General features: G+C 37.5%; 1 protein-coding gene across 1 annotated transcript in view; it reads left to right on the forward strand.

The window, feature by feature from the left end:
- The first annotated feature begins 299 nt into the window (after nucleotides 1-299).
- The window catches only part of LOC128651921 (interleukin-1 receptor type 2), a 107,365-nt gene continuing 91,858 nt past the window's right edge, over nucleotides 300-15,806 (forward strand). Inside the window, exons 1-2 of the mRNA XM_053704885.1 lie at nucleotides 300-417; nucleotides 14,367-14,464. Coding sequence (XP_053560860.1) covers nucleotides 14,380-14,464 — 85 coding nt within the window. The 5' untranslated portion in view covers nucleotides 300-417; nucleotides 14,367-14,379. The remainder of the gene's footprint in view (nucleotides 418-14,366; nucleotides 14,465-15,806) is intronic.

Here is a 15,806-nt window from a genome sequence, read left to right on the forward strand (position 1 = left end):
TTAACTTTAGCATTATAATTAATCAGTTTAAGTTAATAGAAAATCAGAAACTGATATATGTTTGTTAAATTTGCATTACTATGTTTTAATATATTTTAATTTATAATAATACGATTATTATATTAAACCTTAATGTAATTAATATGTATAATTTTTGTTTTGAAATTAAGGAACCTTGTTTTCCTCTGGTCATTTCCCTATTTGGGCAATCAGGATATTGAGGTGGAAAATGTCTGCACTATTTTAAACATAAAAATGGATTGGGAAATATCTGAAAAACTTCCACACTAGACTCAATGCGTATATAGATATATCTATATATATAAAGGTTCCTTAAATGTTTATTTAGTTTTGCTTTGTGTGAAAGATTACAATTCATCAGCAGGTTTGAGGAGTGGAATCTCATTACAGCAACTGGTAGGTTTATTTGAATTTTTTTTATTTATTTTACAAAGCCTGAATGCAGAAGATTTGCTACACTGCACACAAATATACCAGGTTCTTAAGAGACAAAATGTATGGAATGCTTGTGGATGCCTATCTTGTCATCTAAAAATGTTTTAATATGAACAAATTGTTTGATATATATATATATATATATATATATATATATATATATATATATATATATATATATATTTATTTATTTATTTATTTATTTATATATAACATATTCACTGTTCTTTTAATGCCTAAAGTTTTTACCAACAATATTTAATAACAATATACTTTAGGAAATGTAAACTACATCACTGCAAAAACATATATTGTGTTAAAATTCAGTGATGTATCTTATGTTTTTTGATATTGTTGGTAGAATTATACTTTGCATTTTCTTTCCTGGAAACTGGGTTAAGCTTTCCTTTAGAGCTTTTATGGTGATTTCTTCCATCAATATGTTTGAAGTGTTAAAGTAGTTCCTTGGCACAATTAGTTTAGTAATTATTTAAACAGATTTGTGAGGCTTCTTTGACTTACAGACTCTTTCCCCTTGAAGATTTTCTCAGTTGCTTTATTTAGATGGACCATTCTGTTTATGTTAAATAATCAGAATCTTTTGCATGGCAATTTGAGGAAAGGGGCTTTAGTTAAATTGTGTCTTTGTCATGTCTTGTATTGATAATGATCATACTTTGAATGTGTTTCTCTTGCTTATATAATTTGTTTTATTAAATGCAGCCAACAGACTTACACAGGCACAACAATATGACTTTTTACAACAGATACAAACTAGCCTGCATAGTTATGTAGGCACTACTATATATATATATATATATATATATATATATATATATATATATATATATATATATATATATATATATATATATATATGTATATATATATATATATATATATGTATATATATATATATATATATATATATATATATATATATATATATATATATATATATATATATATATGTGCATACATAAAGGTTAAGTTCAGTTTAAATGGATGAATATTGCCAGCCTATACATACTATGGTTGTGTCTATGACTTAATTGCATTTAGTTGTTTCCTATAGCTAAGCTCACCCTTTCTCTTTCCAATACCGTATACTATATTTCAAGCAGCTGACATTTTAGAGGGTGCTGGCAGTGCATTCATTACTGTAGCCCCAACATACCTAAAGTTACAAGGTAGTTATTTTTTATATGTGAGGGGTAAAGGAAAGATATTTTTTAAATGTTAGGAATATTTAGTAGAAGATAAAAAAAAATCCCTGCACCCTTGATATTTAGCTTTGTGGGAAACGTTTTTGTACCCACAAAATATAGGCTGTGGAATCACTCAAGCTTCCCTCCATTTTGTATATTTTACCATACATCCTCCCTTTTCCTAACTAAATATTTACATTATTAAGGGCCAAATTATGAGTGTAGCACAAACAGTTAGGCGAAAAGTGAAAAGGTATTTATCGCCGCTGTTTGCGTGCATCAGATTTACAAGTTGAAAGTGAACTCAAGCATGTGAGCGCAATCACAATTTATACTAGAATGATTACTGCATCCTCACAGCTCTGGTTAAATGTTTTGTGAAACAAAAAGTTGCACAAATCACATAAAAAATATATTACAAAGTACATTTACACTTATAATAACACTTTAATAAAACATTATAAAAAAATATTGCACAAAAAAGTTATAAGGACAGATATGAAATCACAGGTGTTTTAAAAAAAGAAAATATGTGCAAAGGGCTTTTACATACAGATACATACATATACATGTCGAAATATCTATATGTATGTATATATATATATATATATATATATATAAATATATATATTTATATATCTTTATAAATATATAACAAATAGATGTGTGTACATATGTATTTATGCATTTACATGTGTATATATCTATATACAGTGCCAGATTAAGGGCTTCATGGGCCTGGAGCTGAAGATTTGGTGGGTCTATTTGCGGAATTGAATACACGGAATTGAATACATAACACACACACACTGGGACACAGAACACACACATACACAGGGACACAGAACACACACAGAACATACACACACAGAGGGACACAGAACACACACACACAGGGATACAGAACACACACACACACACACACAAGGACACAGAACACACATACACACAGGGACACAGAACACACATACAGGGACACAGAACACACAGGGACACAGAACACACAAACACAGGGACACAGAAAACACACATGCAGGGACACAGAACACACACACAGGGACACAGAACACACACACACACACACAAGGATACAGAACACACACACAGGGACACAGAACACACACAGGGACACAGAACACACACACACAGGGACAAAGAACACACACACAGGGACAAAGAACACACACAGGGACACAGAACACACACACACAAGGACACAGAACACACACACAGGGACACAGAACACACACAGGGACACAGAACACACACACACAGGGACAAAGAACACACACACAGGGACAAAGAACACACACAGGGACACAGAACACACATACACACACTTAGGGACACAGAACACACACACGGGCACAGAACACACACACAGCAACACAGAACACACACACTTAGTGACACAGAACACACACACACAGGCACACAACACACACACAGGGACACAGAACACACACACGGGGACACAGAACACACACAGGGACACAGAACACACACACACACAGGGACAAAGAACACACACACAGGGACAAAGAACACACACAGGGACACAGAACACACATACACACACTTAGGGACACAGAACACACACACGGACACAGAACACACACACAGCAACACAGAACACACACACTTAGTGACACAGAACACACACACACAGGCACACAACACACACACAGGGACACAGAACACACACACACAGGGGCATAAAACACACACACAGGGACACAGAACACACACAGAACAAGGGACACAGAACACACACACACACACAGAACACACACACACTTAGGGGCACAGAACACACACACACACACACACAGGGAGACATATGTAAAGGGCCATGCAGCCTTCTTTAATGCTTCTACAGGGAGTGCAGAATTATTAGGCAAGTTGTATTTTTGAGGATTAATTTTATTATTGAACAACAACCATGTTCTCAATGAACCCAAAAAACTCATTAATATCAAAGTAGTTTTTAGTTTGTTTTTAGTTATAGCTATTTTAGGGGGATATCTGTGTATGCAGGTGACTATTACTGTGCATAATTATTAGGCAACTTAACAAAAAACAAATATATACCCATTTCAATTATTTATTTTTACCAGTGAAACCAATATAACATCTCAACATTCACAAATATACATTTCTGACATTCAAAAACAAAACAAAAACAAATCAGTGACCGATATAGCCACCTTTCTTTGCAAGGACACTCAAAAGCCTGCCATCCATGGATTCTGTCAGTGTTTTGATCTGTTCACCATCAACATTGCGTGCAGCAGCAACCACAGCCTCCCAGACACTGTTCAGAGAGGTGTACTGTTTTCCCTCCTTGTAAATCTCACATTTGATGATGGACCACAGGTTCTCAATGGGGTTCAGATCAGGTGAACAAGGAGGCCATGCCATTAGATTTTTTTCTTTTATACCCTTTCTTACCAGCCACGCTGTGGAGTACTTGGACGCGTGTGATGGAGCATTGTCCTGCATGAAAATCATGTTTTTCTTGAAGGATGCAGACTTCTTCCTGTACCACTGCTTGAAGAAGGTGTCTTCCAGAAACTGGCAGTAGGACTGGGAGTTGAGCTTGACTCCATCCTCAACCCGAAAAGGCCCCACAAGCTCATCTTTGATGATACCAGCCCAAACCAGTACTCCACCTCCACCTTGCTGGCGTCTGAGTCGGATTGGAGCTCTCTGCCCTTTACCAATCCAGCCACGGGCCCATCCATCTGGCCCATCAAGACTCACTCTCATTTCATCAGTCCATAAAACCTTAGAAAAATCAGTCTTGAGATATTTCTTGGCCCAGTCTTGACGTTTCAGCTTGTGTGTCTTGTTCAGTGGTGGTTGTCTTTCAGCCTTTCTTACCTTGGCCATGTCTCTGAGTATTGCACACCTTGTGCTTTTGGGCACTCCAGTGATGTTGCAGCTCTGAAATATGGCCAAACTGGTGGCAAGTGGCATCTTGGCAGCTGCACGCTTTACTTTTCTCAGTTCATGGGCAGTTATTTTGCGCCTTTGTTTTTCTACACGCTTCTTGCGACCCTGTTGACTATTTTGAATGAAACGCTTGATTGTTCAATGATCACGCTTCAGAAGCTTTGCAATTTTAAGAGTGCTGCATCCCTCTGCAAGATATCTCACTATTTTTTACTTTTCTGAGCCTGTCAAGTCCTTCTTTTGACCCATTTTGCCAAAGGAAAGGAAGTTGCTTAATATTATGCACACCTGATATAGGGTGTTGATGTCATTAGACCACACCCCTTCTCATTACAGAGATGCACATCGCCTAATATGCTTAATTGGTAGTAGGCTTTCGAGCCTATACAGCTTGGAGTAAGACAACATGCATAAAGAGGATGATGTGGTCAAAATACTAATTTGCCTAATAATTCTGCACACAGTGTATGGCTGCTGCTCCTTCAGTTCCAGGCTGAGGGCCACCTCACTGGGGACTCCCTCCTGCTCAATTAGAATGGACACAGAAAAAAGGGCATTTAGCTCTTTTGCATTGGCCTTAAAAGGGCATTTAGCGTCATGGGCCTGGAGCTGAAGATTTGGTGGGCCTATTTGCGGAATTGAATTGAATACACAGAATTGAATACATAACACACACACAGGGACACAGAACACACACAGAACATACACACACAGAGGGACACAGAACACACACACACACAGGGATACAGAACACACACACACAGGGACACAGAACACACACACACACAGGGACACAGAACATATATACACACAGGGACACAGAACACACATACAGGGACACAGAACACACAGGGACACAGAACACACACACAGAGACACAGAACACACACACACAGGGACACAGAACACACACACACAGGGACACAGAACACACACACAGGGACACAGAACACACACACACACACAGGAACACAGAACACACACACAGGGACAAAGAACACACACACAGGGACACAGAATACACACACAGGGACACAGAACACACACATACAGGGACAGGGACACAGAACACACACACACACAGAACACACACACAGCGACACAGAACACACACACACTTAGGGACACAGAACAAACACACGGACACAGAACACACACACACAGGGACACAGAAGACACACACGGGGACACAAAACACACACACAGGGACACAGAACACACTCAGAACAAGGGACACAGAACATACACACACACACAGGGGCAGAGAACACACACACAGGGACACAGAACATCACACACACACACACACACACATTTAGGGACACAGAACACACACGCACAGGGAGACATATGTAAAAGGCCATGCAGCCTTCTTTAATGCTTCTATGGCTCCTTCAGTTCCAGGCTGAGGGCCACCTCACTGGGGACTCCCTCCTGCTCAATTAGAATGGACACAGAAAAAAAGGGCATTTAGCCCTTTTGCATTGCCCTTAAAAGGGCATTTAGCTCTTTTTCAAATTGCCCAAACCCTAATCTAAAAGAAAAACCCACCCAAAAAAAAACAAAAAAAACCTAACACTAACCCCAGAAGATCTCACGGTTTCTGAAGTCCGGACATCCAGATGGCGAGAAGTCTTCATCCAGGCGGCAAGGTCTTCATCCATCCCGGGGGCTTCTTCTATCTTCATCCCAGCGGCGCAGAGCTATACTGGATCCCATTCCGCGGGGAGCATCCTCTTCCTACGGTCGCTGCCGTACACTGAAGTTGAATGCAAGGTAGCCATTTCAAAATGGCGTCCCTTGCATTCCTATTGGTTGATTTGATTCTTCAAATTAAAATCAGCCAATAGGATGAGAGCTTCTGAAATCTTATTGGCTGTTCAAAACAGCCAATAGGATGAGAGCTACTGAAATCCTATTGGTTGTTCAAATCAGCCACCTTGCATTCAACTTCAGTGTACGGTGGTGACCGTATGAAGAGGACACTCCAAGCAGGATGGGATCCAGAATAGCTCCGCTCCGTGCCGCCGGGATGAAGATAGAAGATGCCCCCAGGATGGATGAAGACCTCACTGCCTGGATGAAAACCTCCCACCTGGATGAAGACCTCTCTGCCTGGATGTCCGGACTTCAGAAACCGTGAGTAGATCTTCTGGGGTTAGTATTAGGTTTTATTTGTTTTTTTTTGGGGTGTTTTTTTTTTTAGATTAGGGTTTGGGCTTTGAAAAAGAGCTAAATGCCCTTTTAAGGGCAATGCCTATACAAATGCCCCTTTAGGGGCAATGGGTAGCTTAGGTTTTTTTTAGAGTTAGGTTTTTTTTATTTTGGGGGGTTGGTTGAGTGGTGGGTTTTACTGTTGGGGGAACTTTGTATCTTTTTTTACAGGTAAAAGAGCTGATTTCTTTAGGGCAATGCCCTACAAAAGGCCCTTTTAAGGGCTATTTGTAGTTTATTGTAGGCTAGGTTTTTTTTATTTTGGGGTGGCTTTTTTATTTTTATAGGGCTGTTAGATTATGTGTAATTATTTTTATTTTTTGATAATTTTGTTTATTTTTTGTAATCTTAGTGTTTTTTATTTTTCGTGATGTTAGTGTTTATTATTTTTGGTAAACTTAGATTTTTTAAACTTTTCGTAGGATTTGTTTTTTTTTAGTTGTAATTTAGATTTTTAAATTTTTTTGTAGTTTTAGATTTTTTTAAATTTGTAATTTAGATATTTTAATTGGTAGTTTTTTATTTTATGAGAATAGTAATATTAGTTTAATATATAGTTTACTCTTAGGTTTTTTATTTCACAGGTAAGTTTTTATTTATTTTAGGATAAATATATTGTAATTTTAATTTAAAGTTAGGGGGGTGTTAGGTTTAGGGGTTAATAGTTTAATTTAGTGTTTTGCGATGTGGGAGGCCGGAGGTTTAGGGGTTAATAACTTTATTTAGTGGCGGCGATCTCAGGGAGCAGCAGAATAGGGGTTAATAACTTTATTATAGTGGGGGCGATGTCGGGGAGCGGCGGTTTAGGGGTTAATATATTTAAATAGTGTTGGTGATGTGGGTGGGCAGCAGATTAGGGGTTAATAGGTTTATTTAATAGCAACAATGTGGGTGGGTGGCAGATTAGGTGTAAATACGTTTAATATACGGCTAGATTTAGAGTTTTGTCGGTAACGACCCGCGTATCTAACGCTGGCTTTTTTTCGCCCGCACCTTTTAAATACTGCTGGTATTTAGAGTTCACAGAATGGCTGCGTTAGGCTCCAAAAAGGGAGCGTACAGGCATATTTACCGCCACTGCAACTCTAAATACCAGCGGTGCTTACGGACGCGGCCAGCTTCAAAAACGTGCTCGTGCACGATTACCCCATAGAAAACAATGGGGCTGTTTGAGCTGAAAAAAAAAACAAACACCTGCAAAAAAGCAGCGTTCAGCTCCTAACGCAGCCCCATTGTTTCCTATGGGGAAACACTTCCTATGTCTGCACCTAACACCCTAACATGTACCCCGAGTCTAAACACCCCTAACCTTACACTTATTAACCCCTAATCTGCCGCCCCCGCTATCGCTGACCCCTGCATATTATTTTTAACCCCTAATCTGCCGCTCCGTACACCGCCGCAACCTACATTATACCTATGTACCCCTAATCTGCTGCCCGTAACACCGCCGACCCCTATATTATATTTATTAACCCCAAATCTGCCCCCCACAATGTAGCCACCAGCTACCTACAATAATTAACCCCTAATCTGCCGACCGGACCTCACCGCTACTATAATAAATGTATTAACCCCTAATCCGCCTCACTAACCCTATAATAAATAGTATTAACCCCTAATCTGCCCTCCCTAACATCGCCGACACCTAACTTCAAGTATTAACCCCTAATATGCCGACCGGACCTCACCGCTACTATAATAAATGTATTAACCCCTAAAGCTAAGTCTAACCTTAACCCTAACACCCCCCTAAGTTAAATATAATTTTATTCTAACGAAATAAATTAACTCTTATTAAATAAATTATTCCTATTTAAAGCTAAATACTTACCTGTAAAATAAACCCTAATATAGCTACAATATAAATTATAATTATATTGTAGCTATTTTAGGGTTTATATTTATTTTACAGGCAACTTTGTATTTATTTTAACCAGGTACAATAGCTATTAAATAGTTAAAACTATTTAATAGCTAACTAGTTAAAATAATTACAAAATGACCTGTAAAATAAATCCTAATCTAAGTTACAATTAAACCTAACACTACACTAGCAATAAATTAATTAAATAAACTACCTACAAATAAATACAATTAAATAAACTAACTAAAGTACAAAAAATAAAAAAAGCTAAGTTACAAAAAATAAAAAAATTAATTACAAACATAATAAAAATATTACAACAATTTTAAGCTAATTACACCTACTCTAAGCCCCCTAATAAAATAACAAAGCCCCCCAAAATAAAAAAAATGCCCTACCCTATTCTAAAATTAAAATAGAAAACCTCTTTTACCTTACCAGCCCTGAAAAGGGCCTTTTGCGGGGCATGCCCCAAAGAATTCAGCTCTTTTGCCTGTAAAAAAAAACCATACAATACCCCCCCCCAACATTACAACCCACCACCCACATACCCCTAATCTAACCCAAACCCCCCTTAAATAAACCTAACACTAAGCCCCTGAAGATCTTCCTACCTTGTCTTCACCATGCCAGGTATCACTGATCGCTCCAGGCTCCCAAGTCTTCATCCAAGCCCAAGCGGGGGCTGGAGATCCATCATCCGGCTGAAGTCTTCTATCAAGCGGCGGCTGAAGAGGTCTAGAAGAGGCTCCAAAGTCTTCATCCTATCCGGGCAGAAGAGTAGATCCGGACCGGCAACCATCTTCTTCCAAGCGGCATCTTCTATCTTCATCCGATGACAAGCGGCTCCATCTTGAAGACCTCCGGCGCGGATCCATCCTCTTCTTCCGACGTCCTAAGTCCGAATGAAGGTTCCTTTAAATGACGTCATCCAAGATGGCGTCCCTCGAATTCCGATTGGCTGATAGGATTCTATCAACCAATCGGAATTAAGGTAGGAAAAATCAGCCAATCAGATTGAGCTCGCATTCTATTGGCTGATCGGAACAGCCAATAGAATGCGAGCTCAATCTGATTGGCTGATTCAATCAGCCAATCAGATATTCCCTACCTTAATTCCAATTGGCTGATCGAATCCTATCAGCCAATCGGAATTCGAGGGACGCCATCTTGGATGACGTCATTTAAAGGAACCTTTATTCGGACTTAGGACGTCGGAAGAAGAGGATGGATCCGCGCCGGAGGTCTTCAAGATGGAGCCGCTTGTCATCGGATGAAGATAGAAGATGCCGCTTGGAAGAAGATGGTTGCCGGTCCGGATCTACTCTTCTGCCCGGATAGGTTGAAGACTTTGGAGCCTCTTCTGGACCTCTTCAGCCACCGCTTGATAGAAGACTTCAGCCGGATGATGGATCTCCAGCCCCTGCTTGGGCTTGGATGAAGACTTGGGAGCCTGGAGCGATCGGTGATACCTGGCATGGTGAAGACAAGGTAGGAAGATCTTCAGGGGCTTAGTGTTAGGTTTATTTAAGGGGGGTTTGGGTTAGATTAGGGGTATGTGGGTGGTGGGTTGTAATGTTGGGGGGGGGGGGTATTGTATGTTTTTTTTTTTACAGGCAAAAGAGCTGAATTCTTTGGGGCATGCCCCGCAAAAGGCCCTTTTCAGGGCTGGTAAGGTAAAAGAGGTTTTCTATTTTAATTTTAGAATAGGGTAGGGCATTTTTTTATTTTGGGGGGCTTTGTTATTTTATTAGGGGGCTTAGAGTAGGTGTAATTAGCTTAAAATTGTTGTAATATTTTATTATGTTTGTAATTAAATTTTTTATTTTTTGTAACTTAGCTTTTTTATTTTTTGTACTTTAGTTAGTTTATTTAATTGTATTCATTTGTAGGTAGTTTATTTAATTAATTTATTGCTAGTGTAGTGTTAGGTTTAATTGTAACTTAGGTTAGGATTTATTTTACAGGTAATTTTGTAATTATTTTAACTAGGTAGCTATTAAATAGTTCTTAACTATTTAATAGCTATTGTACCTGGTTAAAATAAATACAAAGCTGCCTGTAAAATAAATATAAACCCTAAAATAGCTACAATATAATTATAATTTATATTGTAGCTATATTAGGGTTTATTTTACAGGTAAGTATTTAGCTTTAAATAGGAATAATTTATTTAATAAGAGTTAATTTATTTCGTTAGAATAAAATTATATTTAACTTAGGGGAGTGTTAGGGTTAAGGTTAGACTTAGCTTTAGGGGTTAATACATTTATTATAGTAGCGGTGAGGTCCGGTCGGCAGATTAGGGGTTAATACTTGAAGTTAGGTGTCGGCGACGTTGGGGGCGGCAGATTAGGGGTTAATACTATTTATTATAGGGTTAGTGAGGCGGATTAGGGGTTAATACATTTATTATAGTAGCGGTGAGGTCCGGTCGGCAGATTAGGGGTTAATAATTGTAGGTAGGTGGCGGCGACGTTGGGGGCAGCAGATTAGGGGTTAATAAATATAATATAGGGGTCGGCGGTGTTAGGGGCAGCAGATTAGGGGTACATAGGGATAACGTAGGTTGCGGCGGTGTGCGGTCGGCAGATTAGGGGTTAAAAAAAATTATTAGAGTGGCAGCGATGTGGGGGGGGGCTCGGTTTAGGGGTACATAGGTAGTTTATGGGTGTTAGTGTACTTTAGAGCACAGTAGTTAAGAGCTTTATGAACCGGCGTTAGCCCAGAAAGCTCTTAACTCCTGACTTTTTTCTGCGGCTGGAGTTTTGTCGTTAGATTTCTAACGCTCACTTCCGCCACGACTCTAAATACCGGCGTTAGAAAGATCCCATTGAAAAGATAGGATACGCAAATGGCGTAGGGGGATCTGCGGTATGGAAAAGTCGCGGCTGCAAAGTGAGCGTTAGACCCTTTCCTGACTGACTCTAAATACCAGGGGTAGCCCAAAACCAGCGTTAGGAGCCTCTAACGCTGGTTTTGACGGCTAACGCCAAACTCTAAATCTAGGCGATAGTGTTTGTGATACGGGAGGGCCTCGGTTTAGGGGTTAATAGGTAGTTTATGGGTGTTAGTGTACTTTGTAACAATTTAGTTATGAGTTGTTTGAAACTACTGCTCTCAGATGGCGGTATGGATCGTGTTATAGGCTGTAACGCAAGCATTTTAGCCTCACCGCACAACCTGTAATACGGGCGCTATGGAAATCCCTGCAAAAACGTAATTTTCTTGAGTGCGGGATTGACGTTGCATTACAGGCTAAAATGCTTGCGATACAGCTATATCGACACGTTACTGCGTTAGTGCGTTACTGCTTTTACGCTGAAATTGCCATTTTTTCTGCGTTAAAAGCCGCAACACAAAACTTGTAATCTAGGTGTAATTTAGGTAATGGTTAGTAGAAAAGCTTGCAATCTGTTTACATTCCAGCTGCATGGCGAAAGAGAATGCATGTTTATTTTATCCAGCTATCCACTACTCTGACTCATTTTCTTACTACAAAAACATATCTGACCCAGAGTATTATGCAACATTACGTGTTCCAATTACTAACCTTATATTTTTAGGGCACCAGAAAAGAAAGATTCATAGATCAGCACAACTTCTTAGTGTTTCCAACTCATAGCAAGCAAGTTATGGAAAACAATGTGCACTAGTCAGTGACACTGTGCAGGGAACAAGTAAGGCTGTGATATCAGTGCTGTTTCAAATTCTGTACCAGTACCACCAAAGTTAAAAAAAAAATAATAAAGAGAAGGCTTACCTGCCCACTCCCACTTAGTCATCCTCCAGTCATCCTTCAAGTCTCACTCAGTGTCTCAGTCAGTCACTAACAGGCTGGAAGTGGTGGCGGTGCAAGGGGCAGGGCACTTTTAACTTATAACGCAGGGGGTCAGGGTGCACGCTACTTCTAAATACCGCCTCCAAAAGACATTAGGATTTCTTCTTTTTTAATAGCGGCCGTTTGTACTAATGAGCACTGCTTATTTAACTTAGAATAAAGTTTATGTGCTAAATAAGTAGCACACATCAGTGCAGACTGTCGGCATTAAAAAAAACAAAAAACATATACAAAATATTGTACTACAAAGGCTTGTGGGCTTATTTAGGAGTGTGGGCTGCAGCTCCTCCAGCCCATAGGTTAATCCAGCTCTGGACATATATACACATATAAAAACATAAATACAAATGTACACACATATATACACATATAAAAACATAAATACAAATGTACACACATATATACACATATAAAAACATAAATACAAATGTACACACATATATATACACATATAAAAACATAAATACAAATGTACACACATATATACACATATAAAAACATAAATACAAATGTACACACATATATTCACATATAAAAACATAAATACAAATGTACACATATATATACACATATAAAAACATAAATACAAATGTACACATATATATACACATATAAAAACATAAATACAAATGTACACACATATATACACATATAAAAACATAAATACAAATGTACACACATATATTCACATATAAAAACATAAATACAAATGTACACATATATATACACATATAAAAACATAAATACAAATGTACACATATATATACACATATAAAAACATAAATACAAATGTACACTCATATATACACATATAAAAACATAAATACAAATGTACACATATATATACACATATAAAAACATAAATACAAATGTACACATATATATACACATATAAAAACATAAATACAAATGTATACTCATATATACATATAAAAACATAAATACAAATGTACACACATATATACATGCATATAAGTGCATAGGAGCCCTTTGCAGTTAATTAGATGAAAACATGTAAAATCATATTTATGGAATATTCATATTTAATAAAGTGTTATACTGTGTATTTACTGTAAATATTTCACCTTCCAATGTTCTTCACATAGGGGAATATGATTTAAGTATTGTTAAATAGATATTCCTATATACATTTGTATATATCTGTTACTATATATATCTGTGTATTTACTGTAAATATTTTACCTTCCAATGTTCTTCACATAGGGGAAAATGATCTAAGTATTGTTAAATAGATATTCCTATATATATCTGTATATATCTATTACTATATATATTTGTATATATCTGTTACTATATATATCTGTATATATCTATTCCTGAAGATGATGAAGAAGGAGTATACTTGATCCATTAAAAGTCTATGGGGCAGATTTATCAAGGGCCGAATGGCCCCTGATGCCTCTTTTTCCGCGCGAGCTTTCAGGCTCGCTGGAAACAGCAGTTATGAAGCAGCCTCTGAGGCTGCGGTCTGCAATCCGCCCGATCCTATACCATTGGACTGATTGTCACCCCCACGCAAATCTGCAGGGGGTGGCATTGCACAAGCAGTTCACAAGAACTGCTTGTGCAATGATAAATTCCGACAGCGTATGCTGTCAGCATTTATCGATGTCTATCGGACATGATCCCCTGAGCGGATCATGTCGCACAGACCGATGATAAATCTGCCCCCAAGAATACTTACTGAATAATGTTGGCATACAATTGCATACACATTTGAATTTATGTCAATGTGCTCTTTTGTGGAACATTCCATACAGCGTTATTGAGTTAATTTCCATCATATTATGATTTTTACCCACAGATTTTTCCTAGACATGAAGATGTGTTTGCCTTATATAATCATTGGCACCTGCTTGCTGGGAACCACTGCTTTTAGAGTCAATCGTTTGGAGAACCCAGGTAGATATGACAAAGTTATAGTCAAATCATGCTATAGTCATGTTGAGACACAAGTTTATATTTGCTCTTTTCAACAAAACTATGTACACATTTATGTACTCACCATCTGCTGTTAACTATTTGAATCAAAGGTAATTTTTTTCTTAGGTGCCAATGGTAAAAGGATTGTCTGACCTAAGAGAAATTTACTTTTTTGTCTTGCAGTCTGTCTGCCCAGCAATATTTTATAAAAAAAAGTGGACTGACACTCTGTGTCCGGACAAGTGGTGATGTGTTTTATGTAGGAAACAATAGTGATCACTGTCTGTTCAAAAATCCACCCACATTGCAGTGTGCAGGGTGCTTGTATTCAAAGCAAGTTTACACAACATATACTGTGCATTTACTAAAAGTAGAGATGGTTACTGTGTATAATAATAGATATACATATAAACTATGGTTCACTGTACATTCTGTAGATATTTTTTTACAATTGCAAATCTTTCCACTAAAAGGGTGGTGAGACAGGAATGTGTGAAAAGGTGAACCTAAAATGGAGGATATTGTTTTAAAATTAGAAACTCACGGCAATTTTTCCCCATTAATATGCAGGTTACTCCCTTGAAATGCTCGAGAAACTCCCATGGAACGCTTAACTTATTTGTGTTCTATTTTTAAAATATGTTTCGTATTGTGCAGTCACAATATTAGAACAGTATCAAAGTAAGTTGATATGGTACTGTAGGGCTTTATATCTAATATTGTGACTACAACGTAACAAATATTTTATCAATATAGAACAAGTATGGTACAGGGCGGTTGCAATCGTAGAAGTAAAGCGTGTTCAGTGCAGTGAAAACTTATAGTAGTTATACAAATACAACGTTAAAAAGCTGTCAATTACAAAAAATACGTTTTTTTTTTTTTTTTTAATTTTTAAAGAGCTTTATTGAAAAATAATATAATATACAGAAGCATAAGCACAGAGTTGGGTGTACAATATTTACCCGTACATTAGACGTATGAAAACAATAACAAAATATATATGATGAAAATGAGAAAATAAGAAAGAATAAACAATTAATATATCAGATAAAGATCACCATTTATGCGGTTGAGAGCTCTCCATATGTGAAAAGTCCAGAAATATATATATATATATATATATATATATATATATATATATATATATATATATATATATATATATATATATATATATATATATATATATATATACAGTATATTCTGGTGAAATTATAGTCCGCTGTTAGCCTGTGCTGCTTGAGTCTATCCGCTGAATAAAGCTCAACATTTTCAAATTTTCCTTTATCTTGTAAGAATTATGTTAACTCACAATAAC

The sequence above is a fragment of the Bombina bombina genome, chromosome 3 (assembly GCF_027579735.1).
Source record: "Bombina bombina isolate aBomBom1 chromosome 3, aBomBom1.pri, whole genome shotgun sequence".
NCBI classification, from domain to species: Eukaryota; Metazoa; Chordata; class Amphibia; order Anura; family Bombinatoridae; genus Bombina; species Bombina bombina.